Source organism: Saccopteryx bilineata, chromosome 3 (assembly GCF_036850765.1).
Source record: "Saccopteryx bilineata isolate mSacBil1 chromosome 3, mSacBil1_pri_phased_curated, whole genome shotgun sequence".
Taxonomy (NCBI): Eukaryota; Metazoa; Chordata; class Mammalia; order Chiroptera; family Emballonuridae; genus Saccopteryx; species Saccopteryx bilineata.
In genome coordinates this window covers 281,835,966-281,862,990 of record NC_089492.1, presented here as the reverse complement: position 1 = coordinate 281,862,990, position 27,025 = coordinate 281,835,966, and the positions used below count along the sequence as shown (strand labels likewise).

At 46.8% G+C, this 27,025-nt stretch overlaps 1 protein-coding gene across 1 annotated transcript; it reads right to left on the bottom strand.

The window, feature by feature from the left end:
- Window positions 1-1,625: 1,625 nt before the first annotated feature.
- Window positions 1,626-22,920, bottom strand: SDHB (succinate dehydrogenase complex iron sulfur subunit B). The gene is made up of 8 exons (XM_066270319.1): window positions 22,762-22,920; window positions 14,900-15,027; window positions 10,615-10,700; window positions 7,822-7,958; window positions 7,113-7,229; window positions 4,104-4,205; window positions 2,400-2,522; window positions 1,626-1,859 (listed from the first exon to the last, which is right to left on the bottom strand). The coding sequence occupies exons 1-8, from the start codon at window positions 22,831-22,833 to the stop codon at window positions 1,782-1,784; spliced, it is 843 nt and encodes a 280-aa protein (XP_066126416.1). The 5' UTR covers window positions 22,834-22,920; the 3' UTR covers window positions 1,626-1,781.
- Window positions 22,921-27,025: the final 4,105 nt, after the last annotated feature.

Below are 27,025 nucleotides of genomic sequence, written 5' to 3'. Positions count from 1 at the left end.
CGCCTGGGGCAGAGGCCAAGGAGCCATCCCCAGTGCCCGGGCCATCTTTGCTCCAACGGAGCCTTGGCTGCGGGAGGGGAAGAGAGAGACAGAGAGGAAGGAGGGGGTGGGGGTGGAGAAGCAGATGGGCGCTTCTCCTATGTGCCGGGCCCCCACACGCCAGGCTGACACTCAACCGCTGAGCCAAACGGCCAGGGCCAGCTTCCACTTTTTACTTGATATACTCCTACACTGTTTAGAAAATTTTTTTAAAATTTATTTATTCATTTTAGAGACAAGAGAGAGTGCGAGAGAGAGAGAGAAAGAGAGAAAAGGGCGGGGAAGGAGCAGGAAGCATCAATTCCTATATGTGCCTTGACCAGGTAAGCCCAGGTTTTTTTAAATTTTATTTTATTTTTTTCTTCTGTATTTTTCTGAAGCCGGAAATGGGGAGAGACAGACTCCCACATGCGCCCGACTGGGATCCACCCAGCACGCCCACCAGGGGGCGATGCTCTGCCCCTCCGGAGCATTGCTCTGTTGAGACCAGAGCCACTCTAGCGCCTGGGGCAGAGGCCGAGGAGCCATCCCCAGCACCCGGGGCCATCTTTGCTCCAGTGGAGCCTCGGCTGTGGGAGGGGAAGAGAGACAGAGAGGAAGGAGAGGGGGAGGGGTGGAGAAGCAGATGGGCGCTTCTCCTGTGTGCCCTGGCCGGGAATCGAACTCAGGACTTCTGCATGCCAGGCCGACGCTCTACCACTGAGCCAACCAGCCAGGGCCAGCCCAGGGTTTTGAACCGGCAACCTCAGCATTCCAGGTCCACGCTTCACCCACTGTGCCACCACATGTCAGGCTCTTACAGTTTTTTAAATTAGTGTTACTATTTTTGTAGAATTAGAGCCATCAATGGTGGGAATTCATGTTTGTGGTGAAAGGTCCCTTGAGGTCATTTGTGGGACTAACTCAATTTCACAGCTGATCAGGACCACTGCTCTGTGCTGGAGGAATCTCAAACCTTCTCTCAATGAGAGAAAAAAAGACTTATCAAGATTTGGTTTTATTTTATTTTTTATTTTTTTGTGGCAGAGACAGAGTCAGAGAAAGGGAGAGATAGGGACAGACAGACAGGAAGGGAGAGAGATGAGAAACATCAATTCTTCATCGCGGTTCCTTAGTTGTTCATCGATTGATTTCTCATATGTGCCTCGACCGGGGGGCTACAACAAGCTGGCAACTTTGGGGTCTTGAACCTGGGTCCTCCACATCCCAGTCTGATGCTCTATCCACTGTGCCACCGCCCGGTCAGGCAAGATTTGGTTTTAAATAATTCCAATACTGACAATAGAAACTGGGATGCTGCTTAAGAATAAGCTCACATTTACTGAGCACTCAGACTGAGTGCCGGGGTGGGGGGTGAGGTAGGCAGATATTAATCCCATTTTACAGATGGGTAAGTGGAGTAGCAAAGAGAAGGAACTTGCCCAAGATTGTCCAGCTGGTGAATGGCAAAACTGGGAACAAGCCCCAGGCCCACGTGTAGACCCAGTGAACCCCACCCCACCCCCAGGAGCTCAGTTCTGGAGTCCTGGCCCCCTCTTCTTCCTGGCACCTCTACATTCTGCAGCAGGTAAAAGGAACAGGCTTGCTTTTTTGTTAATAAAGTAGAATAACATTTATTTTTTTTCTTAAAATTGTTATTATACATGCTGTATTCATGGAAAATCAAGACCTTGAAGGAACTTGAATTAGATATAAATTATGTTCAGCTGAGCTGGTTACAAGTCGTGTTTAGCACTGAATAGTTAAGCTGAAGCTTTCTTTTCCTTATAGGTTGCCATCATTTTCTTGATTTCAGCAATAGCTTTCCCTGGATTCAGGCCCTGGAAAAGAGAAGAGAATTAACCAAATGATAGTAAAACTGAACGGGGCGGAACACCTTCCCCAGCTGGGATAGCATCAAAGCCAAGTGAATGCAAATCTGGCCCTTGAAAACCCAGGGGCGTGGGCTCTGTGCTCTCTTCCATCCCCACTTCTAGGCATTTATGACGGTGCTCTCTCTGGCAAGGGCACTGTCTTATTTAATTCCTGCTGCTGTGGCTTACTGTAGCAGGCCAACGAGCCCAGAGCAGAGCCATGTTCTCTGAACGCTGAAAGGTATCTAAGAGATACTGTTTCTCCTGTGACTACAGCTGGTGTCACAACAGACCAGATGTCACCAAAGGCTCCACACATTACCGTGATCTTTCACTTGTCACCAGAAATCAGCATTTATAAGCTGTCAAAAGCGTGTGGACGCAGCCCTGGTCCCTCTGCTGCTTGGATGACCAAGTTTGCTCTCTGCCACCTGCCTCCGCATGAGCGCAGGCCACTCCTGTCACTGCAGTCCTGAGGCAGAGCTGAGATCCGCCAGCCCCACGTACCTTGGGACAGGTCCTTGTGCAGTTCATGATGGTGTGGCAGCGGTACAGGGAGAAGGGGTCCTGCAGCTTGGCCAGGCGCTCCTCTGTGAAGTCGTCTCTGGAGTCGATCATCCAGCGATAGGCCTGGGAACCAGAGACTGATTAACTGAGCCATCAGCTTAACGGGCAGAGCGGCCCCCGGGTTCAACTCAGAGCTCCAGGAACGCGGAGCAAAGGGAATTCCCTCAGCTTCTACGCCTTGTCTCCACTCATCAGTTCTTGCCCTCTCTCAAGGGAAGGCTCCCAACTCTTCTGGAACTTCTCGGGATTAATGAGCCTCATAAACCTGTGATCCACACTGCACCTGGAACCCTGGTGCTTAACTATATGCGATCAGGCACTGTTTTCTAATTATTACGTTGCTCATTAGCTTCCTGCCCAGATTCTGAATTAGTGAAGGCAGGGACTGTGTCATGTGAATGTCTCCACAGTGCCACCCACTGGCTTTGAGTAAACAGATAACAGACCTGTCTAGAGATAGTATTTGCTTCACTTACTGATTTTTTATTAGTATATCCATCCCGGAAGCCTGAGACCAGCCAGCTGAAAACTGACTGACCCCCAATCACTGGGCCTGTCATTGGGCGGACATCTACATTTCCTGACAACTCAGGTCACTGGCTCGAGGACAAACTATGAATGTACCTCATTATCAGTCTCAACCATGGTTGGGAATCAATACTGCTAAATGGTCACATAAGCACACAATTTCTCTCTTCTTTTTTTGTGACAAGAGTCAGACCGAGAGAGGAACAGACAGACAGAAGGGAGAGAGATAAGCATCAATTCTTCATTGCAGCCTCTTTGTTGTTCATTGATTGCTTTCTCATACGTGCCTTGACTGGGGGGCTACAGCAGAGTGAGTGACCTCTTGCTCAAGCCAGAGGCCATGGGGTCATGTCTATGATCCCATGCTTAAGCCAGCGACCCCGCGTTCAAGCCGGTGACCTCGGAGTTTCAAATCTGGGTCCTCTGGTCCCAGTCTGACACTCTATCTACTGTGCCACTGCCTGGTCAGGCCACACAACTTCTCTTTTTGTAGGAAAATGAAAAATGAGAAGCTTTTGTGAGTTAAGAGTCTCCGGAAAGCACTGAATATAAGTCTAAAGTATAGGCTTTCTGGGAACAAAGAGTGACTTTCTCTGCAGTGAACTATTCATACAGTGAGAGGCAATGAAAGGCAATACGACTTTCTTTTCTAAGCAACCCCGAAGCCCAGTACTCCAGGCTTCCGTTAGCCTGGAAACAACTCCCACCCTGACAGCTGGGCAGCTGTCCCCTCCATGTCGCTTTCCTCCCCCGCTTGCATGTTAAAAACCCAGGAGAGGGACTTGGGAGCCGTGACAGATGCAGTCTGGGGAAAGCAGGCAGGTGGGCAGGTAAGAGCCAGCTGTGCAGGAAACATTTTCAGTATCCACAAGGCACAGTCTGCCAAGCAGCCTGCTCCTGCTTCGCCACACTGAGACAAAGGCCTTCTGCAGACGAGACCCTCCATGTACTGAAAGCCCAGTGAAGACAGTGCGATCTATGACCTTGTTTGCAATGAATGCAAATGAAGGAAGCCGTCGCCCCTCAGAATGTCTGATTTCCAACAATATGTCGTGCGCCCGGATTTCTGGATGCTTGAATTTCAATTTCCTGTAAAGCAACTGCAGAGCGACTTACCTGCATGAGAACCGCAGGTCCCAAGTACTTGTCCCCATTCCACCAGTAGCTCGGGCAACTGGTGCTGCAGCAGGCACAGAGGATGCACTCGTACAGCCCGTCCTGGGGGAGAGGACGGCAGTCAGGGTGGGAGAGCCGGCCGCATCCCTCGCTGACTAAATGTGAGGTTTGGGGTCAGAACACGAATAAAGCGCCTATGCACGTGTTTCCTTGGCAAATCCTAGGAATGGTTTACAGAGATTTGCTAAAAGCATAAAAATGATCTTGGAATTGAAATGTAACCATTTGCTGGATTAGAGCCCAGAGTGAAGTCAAAGTATAATGTACTTATCATCTATTCAATAACCCTTCTCTTACCCAATGAAAAAAAATTAACGAAATACATAAAAAAAGAAAAACCCAAACCCTCAAATAAAACGTATCACCAGAACGCAGTCTAGGTGGAACTAAAAAGTCCCCGGGTGCGGAGGAGTCTAGTCATTTACACCAGCCTCTGCCCGGCTCAGCGGACCTCAGATGTCCCCAGGAACCAACATCTTCCTAAATAACAGCCAACCTGCATTGAGCATCAGTACACTTTACTGACTTTAGTTAGCGCCTTTAATTATCACAATAATCCTGTTAGACTCCCACTAGACAGATAAAGAACTGGGCATCAGAGAGGTGAGGTCATCCGCCCAGGTCACACAGCTGCAAGAAGCAGAGCTGGGGTGGGACCCTAGGCATTTTGCCTCTGGAGTCCCTGCTCCTAAATGCCCACCACACGAACTCAATCTGCCCAACAAGTTCTATCACACTGGACTTCTGGATTTGGGGAACAACAGAAACTGATTAAATGCAGCAAAACCAAAGGGTACGCTGACATCTGAAGTGACAACTGATGACAGATGACACAGAGTTGATGGTCATGACTGTAACCATGAATCTTCAGTAAAATCCATGTTCTGTTCAGGCAGCTGGCAAGAGTGTAAACTGACCCCACAGGTCAGCATAAGGTAACAGAATTAGCCTTAATTACAGCCATATTCTTTAGCCTACTTGGAGAAAAGTCTAACAAGAAATGAGAATTTTGTGGATAGAAGTTGAAGGATGAAGATGTTTACCTAGCCTTACTTGTGCTAGAAAAAATCAGAAATATCTTGGTTCAACAAAGGTGGGAATGGTTGAAGAATACAGAATGCATACACCCAAGTAGTAGAAAGGAAGCAGAAGCTAACGCGTATAGAGAACTTCTCTAAGAATACGGGAAATGCTTAGTTACATTAAATGAAATAAGTGGCTACAAAAGTATACTTATATTTTGATCCCAGCTACATAAAAATGTAATATATAAAGAATAACAAAGGTGTCAACAGAAATTACCTTTGGGTGGTGAAATCAGATTATTTAAAAATTAGTTCTCTGTATTTTCTAATTATCTATAATTATTTATGTATTTATTTTTGAGATAGAGGGAAGGAGAGAGAGAGGGAAAAGGAGGGAGGGAGGGAGAGAGGGAGAGAAAGAGGGAGGGAGGGAGAGAAGAAGAGAAAGAGGGAGGGAGGGAGAGGGAGGCATTAACTAGTTCCACTTAGTTGTGTCACTGACTGCTTCTCATATGTGCCCTAACTGGGGTTCAAAATGGTGACCTCAGGAATGAGCTTGTGACCCTGGCCCTCTGGGATCATGCTCTATCCACTGAGCCACCAGCCTGGGCACAGCATGATGGCTTTTAAAATCATGAAAAAAAGTTATGTTCAGCACATTCATTTAAGGAACTAAATAATGCTAAATAAACAAATGTTTGTTATTTAGATGAGTAAAATTTGATTATCCAGAAAACACAAGCAGGAGAACCCTTCCTTCCTTAATAACACATCAGAGAGATGATTACAAGCTACAAGCTATCCGAGGTATGAGAGAGGACTAGTTGGGCCACAGTGGCCAGTTCCAGGCTGGACCCTGGATGTGTCAGACCCCTTGGGAGTTAGAAATGGGGGGCAGGGCTATGTCCTGAGAACAAGAAAGTCCTGAAAGAGCAGCCAGCTGCCCTGACATCACTGTGCTGAGTCTCACTGTCTCCATGTCAGAGCTGGGCAGTCTCAGTGGGACTCTCCTAGTTAAATGTTTTATGGGGAAGAGGAGAGGTGCTAATTTTCTCCGAGACATAAAAGGTAGGATTCCTTTATTCATCCACACAACTAATATTTACTGATAAAATAGTATGTGTCAGGGTCTTGGGGTCCAGAAACGAGTAGGAGTCCCTATGGTGTGCTCACTGTGCTAATGGACTGGGATGGAAGTGGTTCTCTTAGCGGCACATGAAGTGGTCACCATCACACAGCATGTGTCCTTGGCCCCACTTAGGCAAGTCATTGTTTGGTCCCCTTCTCACCTCTTCCTCTCCACAAGGACACTAAGTGTGTAGGGGGTGGGCATGCAAATCAGACACTCCTTGGAGGAGACTCAAGAAATACAAGAGGAGGAACTAAAAACCCTTCCCTTTCAGAGACTTCCCAGCCTGTACACGAGAACAGCAAGTCTGAGTGAGAAGTGATCAGACGCCTGGTGTTAGAAGAGACCATTGCGGTCCTGGTCCCAGTCTGCCCACTAACTGCTGCGTTCCCACCTACAAAACAGGGTGGCGAAGGGCGGCAACAGCGCCAGCTTCCCTTGCTCACCGTGTTAACTGGCTTAGCCGTCAGCTTTTACAGCCGGGGCAGTTCCCATACTGGTTTCTTTGGAAAAAAGACAAACGTCCGGCAACAGGGGAACAGTCTGCTCCCTGTGGCTGGGCACAGGCACCCCAGCTCCTTGGTCCGCTCTCGGCCCTCATGGGGTCACACAACCCACCTGGCCCGGAGGGGATGGGTGTCCCACCTTTGGACAGAGGCTCCCGAAGTCCCTTAGCACACACTACGGTCTGCCCTGCCTCATGCTGCTTCCACCCCCACCTTTCAAGACACACTTCCCAGAAAGTGTGTTTGCAATGAAATTCCCCAAATCAAGACAATAAGTGGGGGTAATGACCAGTTTCTCCCGATCCTCGATGGATTGCAGATACTGCTGTTTGCCTTCCTGGGATTCATCCTTCTTCTTCAAATAAGGCTCAATGGATTTGTACTGAGCATAGAAGTGGCTCAAATCCTGAGGTGAAAAGGAAGAAGACAAGGTCAGATTCCACCATCATCCCTTAGCGTTCTTCTTTTCCCATTTCTCGGCCTACTTTTCTGCCCTCTGTCGGACCGCAGTCACTCTCTTCCTTCGGGAGGGATACATGCAGACTCAGGAAGGAGAAACGGCCACAGCGGTGAGTGTGGTTAGGAAATTTCTGCTTCACCCCTTGGAAACCTTCTAATCCCACTCGCCCTTGAGAACACCCTGTCAGTGAAGGTCAAGTACAGGGAGGTAGAAATGAAAGCGAAATGTGTAACAACTGTTGCTTTCCCAACTGGTATTTTCCACATGAATACTTTGTAGTTATGGCCAAATTCTCCATTTCTGGGGCTCTTCCAATTCTCTGCCCTGTTATTCTGAAATAATCTTTAACAAATGAGCTGCTGGAAGATCTTTGGGGCGTGCTTATCTTTCAGCATTCAAACTGCTTCAGTAAACTCAGATGGGAAAGAAGCCTGCCCCAAAGAACGACTACCTGAACTAATCACCGGGACACACCTCTCCCCCTCCCCCTCCCCCTGCAAAACCATGCGGCGGGGGAGGGAGGGGTGCAGAAACTCACAGGAACAAGGTCCTTTATCACATACATATGTGGGAGAGGGTAGATTTTTGAGACTTTGTTGAGGTTGGTGTCAATCCTTCGGGTGCAAGCGAGAGTGTTGCCTCCATTGATGTTCATTGCACAAGAGCCACAGATACCTGAGAGACAAAACACACTGGCCAGCTCCGTACCCAGACTCAGAGCCACCAGCTTCCCACTCTTTTTCTGGACTGTCGTTAGTCACTCTATCATGGGAGCAGGACCGAGGGCAGGACAGCAGTGGCACAGGTGCCTGTGGCCTTTTCTTTTCGTCCTCCTTCTTGCCTAGAATGTAGACCTAAGAGCTGTGCTTCCAAAAACCACTTTGTGATCATGAGGCACCTCAAGGTGGGATGGCACCTGGGAAGGACGGAAGGAGCCTGGGGTCCAGCTGGCATCAGGGAGTTCCCAACACCAGTCCTAGCTCCATGCTTCATGTATTTTGAGAGAAAAAAAAATCAGCCTGTTTTTCTGTTTGTTTTTTTAAAGCCACTGTCTTGGGCCATATGTCTGATCTCCTCTGATCTGGGAAGCCACTATTACTTGAACTCAAATGCTAACAGACACAATACCCCAAAACGAATCACACTGTCTTGATCATCTTAAGGCTGAGGCTCGGATACAGATTATTCAGAGCTCACTGTTACTCTATCTCTTCACAAAACAGGCAGCACAGTGGTTGCCATGGGGATATGAAACCCACAAAAGCTGCCTGAGCACTGACTTTTCAAGAAGAAGAACGAACTAATGTGAAACCAAAGCCAAGCAAACCAAGCAAAAATAAGGTGCTGACCAAGGAACCCTGAAATGAGCACTTCCTTAACCTGGACTCATTTCCGGTGCATGGAAATTTCTTAGGTATTTCAGAGTTTAAAAATGACTTTGCAATTTAAACCCCCGGTACCACTTCTCTGAAGCTGTATTTCGATCATCAGGCTAGAGAAATGTGATCACTTGTAAAGCCTGCACTGGTCACTCTCCTCTCTCCCTCACTTGTGAATCTTAGAGTATAAGAAAATACACACCTCTTCTACTGTTAGATGTCTCAACAAATACTCCTTGAGAGGAAATATTATACATATATTTATGGATGCCTGGCATTCAACTGGAGCAGTGTGTTGTTTTGTATTTTTTCTTTTTAAAGATTTTGATTTTATAGAGAGAGGAAAGGGAGGGATGGGAAGTGGGAAGTATCAACTCATAGATGCTTCACGTTAGTTGTTCACTGATTGCTTCTTGTATGTGCCTTGACCGGGCAAACCCAGGGTTTCAAACCAGCAACAGTGCTCCAGGACTATGCTCTGTTCACTGTGCCACCAAAGACCAGGCAGGAGCAGTATGTTTTTATAAGAAATGGTACATGATTTAAAAAATAAATCCAATGAACCGTCTCTTAAAAAGACTCCCTTGTTAATTCTCTTAATAAGCAATAAGAGAATAGAAAGGAGTGGTGATTAGTAGCCTCCTGCCTCATATACTTTAGTCCAGATGGGCCACACCTTATGTTCTTGGCTTTGAAAGAGCCTTATGGGAAATGGTTACTGAAAAGCATCTATATTTCCTGTGTTGCCAGGATTTATGTGGGGAAGGCTGGTGTTTAATTATAGCAGAATATTCCCTGAACAACAGTATGAAGCCAAACTATCACAATATCTGTCAGCGTTTGCTACATTAAACTCAACCCTGTAAGATTAGCTGAATCAAAACAGATGTCTTAGAAATAGGAGTTTAAATGCTTGTGATGCACAGCAGAAGAAATGTAAAAAGTGGTAGGCCACTATCAACAGTGACTTCTCCTTTTTGGAAAGTTATTTTAGGAAGAAAGTTCAACCCCAGCCCCTGGCCTTGGCCCCAGCTACACTGTTCTGGTTTTATCAGGTTTCCCAAGCCCGAGTAGACTGTGCTGCCTGATCCATGGCTCCTCAGCTCACTGGCTATGTGTCCTTCTGGACGTCGTTTCTTCATCTGTGCACCAAGTGTAAACAATAACAGTTCCAGTTTATGTCACGGAAAGTGAAGAACAGAGCCTGGCACACAGACGATGCTCCACAGTCGTTGGGGTCAGTCGGCCTTCGCGGCACCCCTGCATGATTTTTGCCACATTTGAGCACCACTTGAACAATTAATTATCCAGTTTTCTTTAAATCAAATCATTTTTACTTATTCACATTAAAAAAATTATTTCTATCACTGCTACACTGTCAACAGCAATTATATTTTTCTAATATGTAAATAAACACATAGGAATTTAAAAAGGTTGGTCTGCACATGGCCTGTTACCAGCTCCTTTGGCTCCCGCAGCCCATTGTGGGACATGTTGTTCCTACCCAGAACATTCCTACTGAACACCAGCTCTGCCTACATGTAACTCTGGGAGGAGGGGAGCACACATGCGCCCCCTGCTGGACAAGCGTTACTGTGCATAAGCTCCAGCTAGACACTCTCCACTGTCCTGCTAAGAAGAATGAGCTCTGCGGAGCAGAGGCGGCCAGCCAGCCTCTAGTCCCCAGCTAGTCCCATACCCGAGCCAGTTCCGCAAGGGAGCAGCAGCTCTCAGGGACCGCCAGATGCAGCGACCACATGACAGAAAGCTCCTGAAGTGAAGCAAACTCAGAAACCAGAACTTGTACCACAGGTGAAATTTCCCACATGTTCACCCAAGAAAAGGAAATGCAATTCACGGCAAGGTCATGGGGCAGAGCCCTGCAGTGTTCTCTAGGTATTTCTGTCTGTTACATAAAGTGTCCGGGACTTCAAAGGGAAGAAAGTACTTACCTTCTCTGCATGACCTTCGGAAGGTCAAGGTAGAATCAATTTCATTCTTAATCTTGATTAAAGCATCCAACACCATAGGACCACATCTGACCAAAACCAAAACAACAAAAAAAGCCCAGATGTATTTATGTGACGTTTAAACTCTCCATGCTTTTATCATAATGCAATGAGACACCTGCCTCTATTAGCTGCTTTTATTATCCACTTGGCCTTCTCAGGTTACATTCAGAATTCCCCCCCGAGTTCTATTTTTGCACATTTTTACACATTTTGAGTAGTAGAGTTCTATTTTGGTGCTCACACTGAATATACATTTCTAGGAAATGGGAAGCTTAAGAAGTAGGAAAGCATTTAGGTTAGGAAACCACTTCCATATACTGGAAGTTTTTATTTTCCGTCTAAAGCTCCCTGCTATGTTCTCCCAGAGAGTTTATTTCAAATAAAAAAATTTTAGAATGAGACAATAAGTAGCTTTAAATAGTTCATTACAGCAACTACTACTACTACTAATGATGATGATGTGTCACTGTTAACAGAAAACATGGTACAGAGAATAAAAGAAAACGAATCACCCACGGTCCCTGCATCCAAAGCACTGCGTGTTCTGTGCACGTGGGGGCCGTGCTAAGGTGTAAGCGCAGCAGTGCAGCCCCAGTGGCTGAGCACCTGTCTGAACCCTGGCCTGGACACTTACTGAGTTATGGGCAAGTCACTCACTCAGCTTCCCACCTAGAAAGCGGAGAGAACTTCCACACCTCACAGGGGTAGAACATGTGGGGAAACGAAATGATGAGAGCACTGCCTGCTGCATACATTTAGTTTAACAGTGATTATCTTCCTGTGGGGACTGTGGTTCTATAAAAATGGCTTCCTGTCGCTGAGCCTTTTAAAAAAAAAAAAAAAAATCTGTAAAACAGAGTTAATATTGTATCACAGGACTATAATGAAGATGAAATAAAAACATGCAATTTTGGCCCTGGCCAGTTGGCTCCATGGTAGAGCGTCGGCCTGGTGTGCAGAAGTCCCGGGTTCGATTCCTGGCCAGGGCACACAGGAGAAGCGCCCATCTGCTTCTCCACCCCTCCCCCTCTCCTTTCTCTCTGTCTCTCTCTTCTCCTCCCACAGCAAGGCTCCATTGGAGCAAAGATGGCCCGGGCGCTGGGGATGGCTCCTTGGCCTCTGCCCCAGGCGCTAGAGTGGCTCTGGTCGCAGCAGAGCCACGCCCCGGAGGGGCAGAGCATTGCCCCCTGGTGGGCAGTATCGCCCCCTGGTGGGCGTGCCGGGTGGATCCCGGTCGGATGCATGCAGGAGTCTGTCTGACTGTCTCTCCCGTTTCCAGCTTCAGAAAAATACAAAAAAACCCCAAAAACAAAAACATGCAATTTTTACGCTGCGTACACAGAAGTACTAATAAGCAAATATTACTTCCTGGTTGCCACAATCCCTTTAGTCTTTTTCTCTGAATGTGATTTTAAAAAATATGCCCCCTCCCCAAATATCCTTTAGCATTGTCTATATTTCTTCTCCTCTAGCTTTACAGAGATAAAATTGACAACATTGTGTAAATTTAAGGTGTATGGTGTGATAATTTGATAGATATATATATTGTGAAATGATTAGCACAGTAAGATTAGCTAACATATTTGCATTAACCTTTTCACCGTATCTTTGTCAACAATGGAAAATGTAACCTTTAAAAACCTCTGCTGGCCTGACCTGTGGCGCAGTGGATAAAGCGTCGTCCTAATATACTGAGGTTGCCGGTTCGAAACCCTGGGCTTGCCCAGTCAAGGCACATATGGGAGTTGATGTTTCCTGCTCCTCCCCCCTTCTCTGCCCCCCATACCTTTCTAAAATTATAAACAAACAAACAAACCCCCCTGATATTCTGAGAATGGAGGTGTTATTATCATCAGTGTTTAGAGATCTCTGTCTCTCTCTCTCTCCCTCCCTAAAAGTCAATAAATAAAATTTAAATATTTGTGTATTATTTGCAGGGGCAGGGAGAAGGGAAGGGAGGGGGGAGGGGGAGAGGTGTGTCCGGGTGGTTAGTTCAGGTAGTCGTTCTTTGGGGCAGGCTTCTTTCACATCTGAGTTTACTGAAGCGATTTGAATGCTGAAAGATAAACACGCCCCGAAGATCTTCCAGCAGCTCATTTGTTGAAGATTGTTTCGGAATAACAGGGCAGAGAATTGGAACAGCCCCAGAAATGGAGAATTTGGCAAACTCCTGAGCCGTCTCTCATCTCTAAGACCCATTTTCTCTGACTTTCCAGAGCGAAAGTGGCCCTGCCTAGACTATCTCCTGTTGCTTCTTTTATCCTACGCCCTTCCTTGTTTCACTGTCCCCAGCTTTAACAAATGTCCCCTCAAAGTCACCTGAACTTGCCTGACCAGGCGATGGCGCAGTGGATAGAGTGTTGGGATGTGGAGGACCCAGGTTTGAAACCCCAAGGTCACCGGCTTGAGCAGGGACTTACCAGCTTGAGCACAGGATTGCTGGCTTGAACGTGGGATCACAGACATGACCCCACTGTTGCTGGTCTGAGCCCAATGGTTGCTGGCTTAAGCCCAAGGATGCTGGCTTGAGCCCAAAGCCACTGGCTTGAGCAAGGGGTCACTCACTCTGCTGTAGCGCTCCAATCAAGGCACATATGAGAAAGCAATCAATGAACAACTAAGGTGCTGCAATGAAGAACTGATGCTTCTCATCTCTCTCTCCCTTCCTGTCTGTCCCTATCTGTCCCTCTGTCTCTGTCACAAAACAAAACAAAAATCACTTTGACTCATGCTGTGAAATTTTTCCTGTATGAAGTCAAGATCCCACACATACTACTAGCCGGCCCTAGGCAGACCTGCTCTGGGCCAGGTCCCCTTTCCAGTAACATAACAACAAATTGATGTGTGTGTGTGTCTCTCTCTCTTAGGCTACAGAAAGAAACCGCCTGCCGACCTGCTAATACCGTGATTCGAATCTGATGAGACCTTTAACAGACTTCTATACCAAGAACTGTAAGATATCCATGCTGCTTTAAGCCATAAGTTTGCAGTAATCTGTTATGACAGAAATGGAAAACTGACATGTAGGTACAGGCAGTCTTTAGTGGTTTTTTTTTTTGTATTTTTCTGAAGCTGGAAACGGGGAGAGACAGTCGGACAGACTCCCGCATGCGCCCGACCGGGATCCACCCGGCACGCCCACCAGGGGCGACGCTCTGCCCCTCCGGGGCATCGCTCTGTTGCGACCAGAGCCACTCTAGCGCCTGGGGCAGAGGCCAAGGAGCCATCCAGCGCCCGGGCCATCTTTGCTCCAATGGAGCCTTGGCTGCGGGAGGGGAAGAGAGAGACAGAGAGGAAAGGGGGGGGGGTGGAGAAGCAAATGGGCGCTTCTCCTATGTGCCCTGGCCGGGAATCGAACCTGGGTCCCCCGCATGCCAGGCCGACACTCTACCGCTGAGCCAACCGGCCAGGGCCAGTCTTTAGTGTTTTAACTACATCCTTATCTTGTCCTATCACTGTTCCTGCCAGGTGTATGCTGCTGATCATTATCATATATAACACAGGTCCAGATGTGTAAAATTAACATGAAAACATTCAGTATTCTTTGGCTTTACTTCCTTTTTTAAAAATTTATTTATTATTTTTAGCCTTGACCAGAGAGCTCAATTGGTTAGAACATCATCCTGATATGCAAAAGTTGCCGGTTCAATCCCTGGTCAGGGTGCACACAGGAACAGATCGATGTTTCTGTCTCTGTCTTTTTCTCCCCCTAAAAGTCAATAAATAAAATTTAAAAACTTATGTATTATTTTTAGAGAGAGAGAAAGGGAAGGAGAGGGAGAGAGAGAAGGGGAGGAAGAGAGAAGGAGAGAGAGACACATTAATTTGTTGTTCCACTTTTATGTGTTCACTGGTTGATTCCTGTATGAGCCCAGACCCGGGACTGACCCTCAGCCTAGGTGTATCAGGGTGATGTTCAGTATTCTAAACTGATGTGTTAAATGACTTCAAATACTATGCATAAAGCCAACTCTACCATGATTCCTAGAAACTGGTCATACTCTGATTTGGGGAAAGAAAAAGAATTTTACAAGTTATTCTTCTTGGTATTATCTTTTTTGAATCAGGCACCTACCTCATTCTTGTCTTAAAAAGAGATAGTGAGTTCCACAGTCACTGGACGATCAGTTTCAAGTTTTCCAAGGCTGAGAAAAGCCATATCCCCGGCTCAGAGGAAGAGCTCACCATCATTAACCAAATACCCAGCGTTCACAGGGATACTCACTTATTCAGATCAATCTCATAAGTTTGCATATGAGGTTTATCTCCAGTTTTGTCTGGGTCCCATCGGTAGATGGCAAATTTCTTGATTCGGGGGGCTGCGGCTGCAGCTGTCTGTGCCCCTCGGCAGGCCTGGAATGTTTAAAAAGTTCACAAGAAGGAAAAATTTAAAATGCAGATAAATCCTTCTACTTAGCTGCACTATACTGCAATACTGGATAAAAACCCACACATCACTGACAGTCTTCTTGGGGACGGGAGTCGTCCAATATCCAACAAATCCTCAACCTCTGGCATACGCCAGACATGCTGATGCTGATTCACACTCAGTTTTAAAGCCACTATTTACTACCATCAGATACTGTACTAAATGCTTTATATGAAGTGCTCCACTGAATCTGCATTTTGAAGATGAGAAAAATGAGGCTCAGAGATGAAGTTACGGGCCCATGCCTACAGAACTGAGGAGTGAAGCCAGAACCGGAACCCAGGCCTGTCTGTCTGACTCCAGAACCCCCGTTCCTAACACTGATGTGCTACCCTACATACTTGTGAACAGTCTCAGGTCTCTTCCTGGTGCTGTGTTCTCTTTCTGGCCTAACATCTTGAGGGCACATGTGTTGGTGTTCCTCAGAGAAACAGAACCGACAGTGTATACATATACACATAAATATGTATGTACACATACATACATAAAAAATAGAGGTTTATAATAAAGAATTGGTTGACGTAATTATGGACGACAAGTCCTAAGATCTGCAGTTGGCAAGCTGGGAAACCCAGGAGAGCCAACAGTGTAATCCAGTCCAAAGGCCGGCAGGCTGAAGGCCCAGGAAAAGCTGATGTCTCAGTTTGAGTCCAAAGGCAGGAAAAAACACATCATGGCTTGACAGCCCAGCCAGATAGGTGGCATTCTCTCTCTCTATTCTCTCTCTCTTTCTTTTTTTTTTTACGGAGACAGAGAGAGAGAGAGAGAGAGAGAGGGATAGATAGGGACAGACAGACAAGAATGGAGAGAGATGAGAAGCATCAATCAGTTTTTCGTTGCGACACCTTAGTTGTTCATTGATTGCTTTCTCATATGTGCCTTAACTGTGGGGCTACAGCAGACTGAGTAACCCCTTGCTCAAGCCAGCGACCTCGGGGTCTCGAACCTGGGTCCTCCACATCCCAGTCCAATGCTCTATCCACTGTGCCACTGCCTGGTCAGGCTGCATTCTCTCTTATTTGAAAGGAGTAAGAGGGAATTTGTTCTAGCCAGCCCTTCAGCTGACTGGATCAGGGTCACTCACATTAGGACAGGCAATCTGTACCACTCAGCTTTTCGATACAAATGTCAAACTCATCCAAAATCACCCTAGCAGAAACATCCAGAATAATTCTGACCCACCATCGGGCACACCATGGCCCAGTCAAGCTGAGGCATAAAACGAAACAACACAGCGTAGAACAGGTTACATGTAACATCTCCCAGCGTACCTGGTCCAGGCCATGGCCTATAGCAGCTCCATTCATGGTTAGGAAAGATTGAAAAGCAAAAACTGAGCATTAAACTTGTGTAGAAATGTGGTTGATTTTAAATGTACCCTAACAGGCTGACTAGTGCAACCTTTATCAAACCATTCTAAATAAGACAAAAACACCCCTAACTCAGCAGCAAGCTGTCCCCATCCCGCAGTCCTTACAGCCCTTCCCCATTAAGGCAGAGACCACTTCAAATGCTCTATGCTTCTACTATGGTGATGGGGAGGGGAGGACCTGTCCGTCCAAACAACAAGTATAAGCGAAACCCTTAATTTTTACACAGAAAAATTCAAACTACATTCCATGCTGGCTAATTCTCTTACAAACTGTTACAGAAAGTAAAAACTCTGAAGGTTAACTGAATAATTATAAGAAAGTAATGGTGTTTGTTACCTGCTGGCAAAAAGTGTCCCAAATTAAGTGAAGCTGAAAATATAATTATCAGCTCTCAGTATGAAAGAAATGCATGAAGAAATGAAAGTGCAGGTAAAGATGAAAATGAAGGCTGTGTTTTATCTCATTACCAAGCTGGCAAAGATCATTAATAGAAGGAAAGTCATTAACAAATACACTGTCCATGTAGGACTCCATTTTGTAAAACAACAGGAACATGTAGCTAACGCCACCCTGTCGTATTTGAGAGGAAAGGACAAGATTCCTGAAGATAGCTCCAGCAGCCTTTGCTTCCTTAGTGCCCCCCAATCTTTTTGTTTTGGTGAGATTTAATGAGGTATAATTCACTACATACACTCACGTGCCACTTAATAATGGGGTACACATTCTGAGAAATGCATTGTTAGGTGATTCTGTTCTTGTGTAAACATCACAGAAGCACTTACACAAACCTAGATGGTACAACCCCCATCACACACCTGGCTATATGGTCTAGAGCCTATTGCTCCCAGGCTACAAGCCTGTACAGCATGTCACTGGACTAAATACTGCAGGCAATTGTAATAGTGGTATATGTGTATCTAAACATTGAAAAGGTACGGTAAAAATACAATATAGCTTGACTGGTGGTGGCCCAGTGCGTAGAGTGTTGATCTGGGGCACTGAGGTCCCAGGTCCGAAACCCTGAGGTGGCCAGCTTGAGTTCAGGATCATCGGCATGATCCCATGGTTGTTGGCTTGAGCCCAAAGTTTGCTGGCTTGAGCAAGGGGTCACTGGTTCGGCTTGAGCCTCTTGGTCAAGGAACATCAAGGTATGTCCGAGAAGCAATCAATGCACAAATGAAGTGAAACAAGTAGGAGCTGATGCTTCTCATATCCCTTCCTTCCTGTCTGTCTCTGCCTGTCTCTGCCTGTCTCTCTGTCTCAAAAAAAAAAAAAAAAGTGACGGAGGTTTGCTTTGTTCATCTTAAGGGCTGCACTAAAATTAATCCAAAGGATTATGAAAGCTGTGATTTTTAAAAATTCTCTGTATTGAGAAACCTGAAAACTTGGTCTGTAGGTATTCATAGTAGAAATAACAATAGCCTTCACTCACTGAGTGAGCCCTTACCATGTGTTAGACATTGTACTAAATGGACTCTAATCTTTTTTTTTTTTTTTTTTTCATTTTTCCTAAGCTGGAAACGGGGAGGCAGTCAGACAGACTCCCACATGCGCCTGACCAGGATCCACCCGGCATGCCCACCAGGGGGCGATGTTCTGCCCCTCTGGGGCATCACTCTGTTGCATCCAGAGCCATTCTAGCGCCTGAGGCAGAGGCCACACAGCCATCCTCAGTGCCAGGGCCATCTTTGCTCCAATGGAGCCTCAGCTGCAGGAGGGGAAGAGAGAGACAGAGAGGAAGGAGAAGGGGAGGGGTGGAGAAGCAGATGGGCGCTTCTCCTGTGTGCCCTGGCCGGGAATCGAATCTGGGACTCCATCACGCCAGGCCAACGCTCTACCGCTGAGTCAACCGGCCAGGGCCTGGACTCTAATCTTTACAGTATCTCTGCAAAGACATTTTTATTACTCTCTAAGATCATATAACAAAGAGTGATTCAAATACAGGTCATTTGACTCCAAAGCCCAACTTTTTAGTCACTATACCAGTGGTGAAAATGCAAATCCAAACAGAACAGCACAAAGAGAGAATCCCTTTTCTCAAACAGATCCAAAAACAATAGAAGCTGTTACTCTACCCATACAATCAGATCTTAGCAGCAGATATTCTAGATATACTTGTTCACTTAGTTGTTCACTAAATAATTACGGAGTGGCTACTACGTGCCAGGAAGGGAGAGACAGAGATAGGAACATCGATCTGATTGACCTGTTCCTGTATGTGCCCTGACTGGGGATCAAACCAGCAATCACTGTACTTTGGGACGATGCTAACCAACCGAGCTACCTGGCCAGGGCATTAATGGAAGGTTTTGAGCAGAGGAGTGAAAAGGTCAGACAAGTTTTTATTTTATTATTTTTATTTTTTTTTAAATTATTGATTTTAGCGAGACAGAAAGAGGAAGAGAGAGAGAGACAGACAGGAACATTGAGCTGTTCCTCTATGTGCCCTGACTAGGGATCGAACTGGCAACCTCTGCTGCTTTGGGACAATGCTCTAACCAACTGAGCTATCCGGCCAGGGAAGGTCAGACAAGTTTTTAAAGAATCACTTTGGCTTCCGTTTTAAGAATCAACTGTAGAGATGCAAAGATGAAAGAAAGAAAACCAGGTTAAGAAGAAATTACAATAACCAGCTAAGAGATGATGATGGCTTAAAGCAGGCTAGTAGCTCTGGACATGGTGAGAAGTGGTTAGTTTTTAATATATGTTAGGAACTGACACGATTTGTTCACAGACTAGAGTGAGAGTGTGGCAAAGAGCAAAGATGATGACCCCCAAGTTTCTGGCCCAAACCACACAAAGGATGGAGTTGCCATCAACTGTGATGGGAGAAGAAAGTTGGTGTGTGTGTGTGTGTTAGACAGACATGCAGAGATTTTGAGGCTGTAACTGGGTGGCCATCTGAATCTGAAGATCTGGGGTGAGGGCTGGAGACACAAATTAGGCAACTGGTATCTCAAGCCCAAGGGAGCATATACCAACACTGGAACTGCAGAAGAGAAGGGAGAATCCTGGAGAGCTGTCTGTGAACAAGCAATGGGATGCAGAGCAAGAGTGAAGGGTTAGCCAGAGGAGTGCTGCCAATTCTCCCGCAGTAACAGGAAGGAAAGGACAGTAAACGGGCAAAAGCAGGGAGGTAGGCAAAATAATTGTTTTTTTCCTTTGTTGCTTGTCCAACAATTTATTACAAAGCCACGACAGGGGAGGATTCTTCAAAAGTATTTCTATTTCTATCTTCAGAAGTATTTCTACTTCAATCTACAAAACTAATGAGTACATAAGGCTGAGTGCACCTTTATAGGAAACCTTAGAAAAGATTAACTTCATAGTTTATAATTTAAGGAAGGAAGCAAGATGATAACTGGACTGAACCGAACTGAGGAGGATGAAGAGGGTGAATTCTGATTCATGCCGAAGGCTGCCTGTTATTCCTTTAGGAAAGATTCCTTAAGAAGCAGGCTTGGAGCTAGGCAGAGCAGACTCAGATTTAAAGGTGGGAGAGAAAGGTCTGGAAATGGAGAGTCAGAAGGCAAGGTCTGAGTAAAATAGAAGGTGCAGCTTTGTTTCTGAAATGTATGACAGGGTTCAAATCCAAGCTCTACCATTTAGCAGCTGTGTGCTCTTTGGCAAATTAGTCAACCTCTCTGATTCCATTTCCTGTTTTGTAAAAGGGTAGGGGTTATTATAATCTACATCATAAAACCCCATAAATGGAGGGGTCAAGCTTCTAGGACAGCCCAGAATATAATTTCTGCTTTTCAGTATTGGCAACATTATCAGTTTTTGTATTATTCTGATTGGCAGATAGTATCCTGAGGCCTGCTACTACTAGGAGCAATGAGAAAGTAGGAGGTACCTGTCCTAAATGGGTTCATAGTCTAGATGAAGAAATAAGGCAACACAAACAACAGTTAATAACTTACAGGCAGAACTGTGGTTCAGCTGTACAGACTAACGCATTAAAGGAATTTGGAAGAGAAAGCCACTGTGTCCTCGAGTTCTGGGAACCTGAGTATTACACACAGGTAACACAGCAAGCTCATCACTGAATTCTTTCGTGGTGGCTTCTGTGGATATGAATGCACATTCCTACAAAGGGGTGTGGGGGCAGTCTTCTATTTTTCTGCCTTCAGGAGGTCCTACATTGGCTTCACCTGGAATTACAACACTGACCTATGAAACTAGCCTTCTCTACAATTTGTTCTTGGAAGAGGGACCTGAGCTTTAGAACTCACTCTCACTGGTGGGTTCTCACAACTTAATTGCTTGCTCAACAACTAAGAAAGGAACTGGTAATCAAGGTCATTATCAATCATCAATTTAATGCTCAGAAGACAGCAGCTTGAGGCTCTGGTAGGCAGTCCTCTTCCCCTATTTCCCCTTTCCAGAAAGACTACATATAATGAACTTGTCCAAGTTCACACACAGCATATTGGGAAGAGCCAGCATCAGAAGACATGCCATATGCACTGTGTTATGCAACCAGGGCAGGTACTTAAAACGAGATATTCTCATGTTAAGTGAAAGAAAGACAGAGGATCTAATACTTCTCCTACACAGGCCAAAAGCCCAGATCTGTGCTAGGAGTCTCTCACAAACTGTGATTTTAAAGAAAAAAGAAGCCTGACCAATGGTGGTGCAGTGCACAGAGTGTCAACCTGGGATGCTGAGGTCCGAGATTCAAAACCCCACGTCCCCGAGGTCACCAGCTTGAGCACGGAGTCTCCAGCTTGAGCGTGGGATCATAGACGTGACCCCATGGTCACTGGCTTGAGCAAGGAGTCACTGGCTTGGCTTGAGCCCCCTGATCAAAGAACATATGAGAAAGCAATTAATGCACAACTAAAGTGAAGCAACCAGCCCTGGCTGGTTGGCTTAGTGGTAGAGCGTCGGCCTGGCGTGCAGGAGTCCTGGTTCGATTCCCGGCCAGGGCACACAGAAGTGCCCATCTGCTTCTCCACCCCTTCCCCTCTCCTTCCTCTCTGTCTCTCTCTTCCCCTCCGGCAGCCAAGGCTCCATTGGAGCAAAGATGGCCCGGGCGCCGAGGATGGCTCTGTGGCCTCTGCCTCAGGCGCTAGAGTGGCTCTGGACGCATGCCGGGTGGATCCCAGTCCAGCGCATGTGGGAGTCTGTCTGACTGCCTCCCCGTTTCCAACTTCAGAAAAAACAAAAACAAACAAAAAAATAAAATGAAGCAACTATGAATTGATGCTTCTTGTCCCTCTCCCTTCCTGTCTCTCTCTCTCACTGAAAAAAACAACAACCAACCAAACAAAAAAGAAAAACAAACACAAAAAACAACCGGGGTTAGATCCTGGATCTATCAGTTTCGGGCCATGATATTATGAGCAAGTAAAAAAATGTTCGTTCTGAAATGTCAGTTTTCAAATCTCTCCAGGGGAGGTAAGAATTCCTGCTCACCCACCTTATTGGGGTTGTTGAGGAGCCCAGAGGCAGACACAGACTTGAAGAGGATATATAAATTCTCAGTCCCCTAATGTAGGCAATGGCAATTTCCCTCCCCCCTCTAAATGTTCCCGTTTAGAACGCAGGCCAGAGGGGTGTAGCTTCCTGGCAATGCCAGAGGTGCACACTGAATAAAATACCTAAGAGCAGTGCCCAGCTCTGTACCTGTGTGATCCATGCCTGACTCGGTGAGGTCGCTATTGTTATAAACTGTGTGCTCTTTACAGACAGGGCCATTTGGAGGATGACACTGTTTTAAGGAACCGATCTTTCTCGCAGCTCCCCAGCAGGAGAGGGTTCAGATCCTGTAGGAGGCTGGACGTCCTTCCATGTCTCCCTCCCCCTGCTCTGTCCCCCAAAATTCACTTGTCCTGTCCTTACCAACCCGGTCCAACCCTCCGTCCGTAGCCCTCAATCTCGCATCCTGAAGGAGTGACTTTGCGTCCCGGCTCCTACCCCTTCTCACACTCCCGCAGAGGCGACAGTATGGTGACAGAAAAAGGGCTTGGAGCCCAAGTGTTCGGCTTCGAGTTCTGTTCCCAGCTGTCAGTCACTTGCCCTGTGACCTTGGGCAATTTGAGTCCCTCTCTGAACTTTTTTCCTATTTCTAAAAATCGTCTTCGCCCCCAATAACTCATAGGCTACGACAAGGCGCAGACGGATGACAGGGATGCTCCATGCCAAACCAGAGCCCGCGCCGGTGGGAGCGCTCCTCCCGCTCCCAGAGGCCCTGCTCTGTGCTCTGCAGCCGCCTCCGCGGGCCCCTCGGCTCCAGGCTGTCTCCGTGACCTGCGCTCTCCCTGCGACTCCGGAGCTCACCTGCAGGCAGGCTCCGCCAAGGGCTGCGGCCGGGAACCGGACCCTCAAGGACACTCTGCCCACCGCCGCCATCTTGCCTCCTGACGGCGAGCCCCACCCCTTAACCCCCGAGGTCGCTCTCCGCCGGCGTCCCACTGAGCACCGCGGCACCGAGCTAATGTCCACTCAGGACCCGCTAGCTGCGTAGGAGTCGCAGAGTGGGAGGCGCTTCCGGCTTCCCGGGTGGGAGGAGGGAAGGAGAGAAAGCCAACGCGAGCGAGCGTGCGCAGTTGCGGGGCACCCGGCGCATGCCCAGTGAGATCCCCGTGTTCCTAAGGTGACTTTCCCAGAAGAGGGCGGAGTCAGAGGTGGAGGATGGCAGAAGGGGTGGGACTAAGGCCATGAAGGGGCGGAGCCATTTGATCCGGGTATTGTCCCCACTTTAAGCTTTTCTTTCTGAAAAATTTGTCAGTCGTATCACTCAACTCTGTCGCGTAGTGGCTTTAGTTAGACATTGTCAGACACAGTGCAGTTTTCCCGAGACTGTCCAGGTTTCAGCACTGAAAGTCCCGAGTGCTGTGTCCAGAGAAACCCCTCATTCCTAGACAAATTGGTAGGGTTGTTGAGTGAACCCAAGGGATTTCAAAGATAACGGACAACGATAGTCACTCAATTCATTAAAATGTATCTATGGGTACTGCTATGTGCCGGATGCTGAGATGCTACAGTGAGTTAGTAAACCAGGCGCAGTTAGCGCCCTCAATGGATTTACTGCTAGGCAAGTAATCGGACAAATACAGTACACTAAACTCAGTTCTGTAAAGTAGGGGCGAGAAGGGAATCCAGCCCTTCGTGGCTTAGTTAGCCATTTAGTGTCAGAAACCATTTGTTGAACACCTACTGTATTGAAAACATTACAATCCATCATCTTACATAATCTTGTGAGAGAGTTGTACGAGTGTCTGTCTCCGTTTTAGTCTCAGCTGCTTTTTTCAGACCCTTCTATGGATCACCTTGGAGCTTGCCTCACTCTTCTGGCTTGATTACCTTGGGCAGGGTGTGGCCTCAGTCCTTCAAGTCACTTGGTCTCTTCAGTGTCCTTACGCATTTATGTAGGTAGTTAACTTTGCAGGTACCTGTGTTTCTTAAGAAGGATATTTTTCCTTCTCTGCCCACGTGTTTTTTTTTATTTTGTATTTATTCATTTTAGAGAGGAGAGGGAGAGACAGAGAGAGAGAGAGAGAGAGAGAGAGAGAGAGAGAGAGAAGGGGGGTGGAGCTGGAAGCATCAACTCCCATATGTGCCTTGACCAGGCAGGCCCAGGGTTTCGAACCGGCGACCTCAGCATTTCCAGGTCGATGCTTTATCCACTGTGCCACCACAGGTCAGGCCTCTGCCCATGTGTTTTTGACACATAAAGAGCACTTTGTTATATTCTTTTTTTAAAAAAGATTTTATTTAATGATTTTATAGGGGGAAAGATGGGAACAAGAAGTATCAACTCTTAGTTACTTCACTTTAGTTGTTCACTGATTGCTTGTCATATGTGCCCTGAGCTGGCAAGCCCAGGGTTTTGAATCAGTGACCTCAGCATTTCAGGTCGACATTCCATCCACTGTGCCACCACAGGTCAGGCTGTATTCTTTGATTCTCATACTCATAACTCATTTAGATTCTACTGGAAAAATTGAGATGGCCAGACAAATTGGTTGGATGGAGCTCAGTTTCTGAAGTCTTGGGCAGGAACTCGGCTACATTGCCTGGTGGCTTCATGAAGGAGGTGTGTAGTGAGGCCAAGAGTAAAAGCCTGGGGCCCTAGGTCTGACCTTGAATCTTCCCCTCAAGGTTGGTGACCTTGGACAAGTCCCTCCCCAAATCTGGCCTATAGTTTCCTTGCCTGTATCATCAAGCTGTTGGGCCAGCTGGTTTAAGATTCTGTGATTCACATGGCTACCTTGGGGGCTGTTTTGGGGGGTGACTAGTGACAGGGCTGAGGTCACCTTGACTTTTCACCGGCTAACCCAGCTCTGGAATAGGGCTCCTCTGAGTCTGCCCCAAGGGGCCTCTTGGGACACCCAAATTGGCTGAGATACTGAGAACACTGTCCTTCCTCCAACTTCTCCTTGCTGAATTGTCTTCTGAGTTGAAGGAAGACTGTCCTCTTTCTCCAAGGTACATGTTTCTAGAGAACTGACCCTCCTGGCATTTTTAAGGTTCTTTCACCTCAAAGTCAGATGCCACTGCTAGATAAGTGACTACCCTTTTACTCTGCCTAGGTCACCTTGGAAAAAACAGTCTGAGGCCAGCAGAACTGAAACCTTGATTTATGAAGGGGCTCTTGGTGCCAATGGGTCCACACACCCTGCAGTCACATCATTCCTGGGCTTCGTGGGGATTTGGGGAGCTCAAAGTTATGGAGGAATAAATTCCTGGGCGGCTGTACCTCCGCCCTGAACTTTGGGATTCTAGACAGGCACAGCTGCAGAAGGACTTAGAGGTTTTCATGGCCTGCTCCTGACATATCTTCCCAAGGTGTCCTCATGATAAGATCCAAAGTTCTTTTTGTTTGTTTATTTCCACTTGTCTAGCAAGTGAAATATTGCTTTGTAACAGTCTGCTAGATGCTTTAAGTTTATGCTGAACTTCATCATCTGCAAATGTGCTGTATAAACAGTGTCCTTTAGCCCTCATAACAACCCTGAAATTGGGACAGTTACTGAAGTTGGAGTTAACTGTCCCCATTTTACAGACTTTCTTAGTCTTTTGACGATAAGAAAGATAAGCAATCTCGGGCGGGAATCTTGCTTCAGGAGCTCTTTCTTGCCTATGGGCTGGGAATTAAGTCTAGAGTTAAAAAGTAAATCCCCAAAGCACTGCTGTTTATACAATCAACTACTGTACATTTCTAGTGTCTTCTGATTTAGGGCACTCCAGCTGGATTCCATGCAGCCAGAGGGCTAAGGAGGGTTGGATTTAGGGGGACAAAATATCAGATGATTTTATTGCCTGGGTGATTTTTTGTTTTTGCCTCTGAGAAAAACCCACCTTACTCCAATTAATTCCTCTGGTGACTTAGGGGGCTTTTAATTAAAAATTCAGGATTTCATTTGCCTTCAGCTCATGCGGTGTTGCCCTGTTGCATCTCCCTGGCCGACCTTTCCCCCTGGTCCAGCTGTTTCCCGAGCATCTCCATCTGGGAGTCCTCATGGCCTCTAGATCACAAACTGCCCCCAGCTGTACATATCACCTGAGGAGTTTGTAGCTCCCATCTATCTTATTGGTGCCACCATTTATCCAGTCTTCAAGCTAGAAACCCGGTGTGGTCTTTGACTCTTCCCTTGACACATCCAATCAACCACCAGTTCCCAGCATAGCTGCCACGGTGTCCAGGACTGGCCCACCCACTGGCCCTTCCAGTCTCAGCTTTCCATGTGATAAAACCCATTTGGTTTCCCTCCTTGTTCCTCAACTCCATGCCTTTGCTCATTTCCATGTCATGGATCTGGAGTGCCCTTTCCTCTTTTCCCACATGGCCAGCTCTTCATCACTTAGGATTCAGCCCCAACTTTCTCTTCTTTTTCTCAGCGCCAAATCACCCCTTTGACCCTGGCTGGTTGGCTCAGTGGTAGAGCATCAGCCCAGTGTGTGGAAGTCCCAGGTTTGATTCCCAGTGAGGGCAGACAGGAGAAGTGCCCATCTGCTTCTCCACCCCTCCCCTTCTCGCTTCTCTCTCTCTTTCTCACTTTCTCTCTTTCCTTCCTACAGTCATGGCTCAATTGGAGCGAGTTGGCCTCGGGCACTGAGGATGACTCCATGGCCTCCGCCTCAGGCACTAAGAAGAGCTCAATTGCTGAGCAATGGAGCAATACCCCAGACGGGCAGAGCATCGCCCTCTAGTGGGCTTACTGGGTGGATCCCTGTGAAGCACATGAGGGAGTCTGTCTGTCTGCCTCCCCTCCTCTCACTGAATAAAAGAAAGGAAGGAAGGAAGGAAGGAAGGAAGGAAGGAAGGAAGGAAGGAAGAAATCACCCCTTTGCCACCCTCATCAACACATTCTCTGTATCTGCCATCAATGCACGTAACACCTGGTTTGACAATTACCCATTTATATGCCTGTCTTCCCACACTGTGGGCATTTTGAGGGCATGGCCCATTCACTTAATTTGCTTCATAGAATGTATTGTTATTTGTAAGTTTAACTTTAGTTCTTTATGAATATATTTTTTGTCTGAACCTCCAACACTAGAGGTCAAGAACTATGTCTGCCTTGTTCACGGTTGTGTC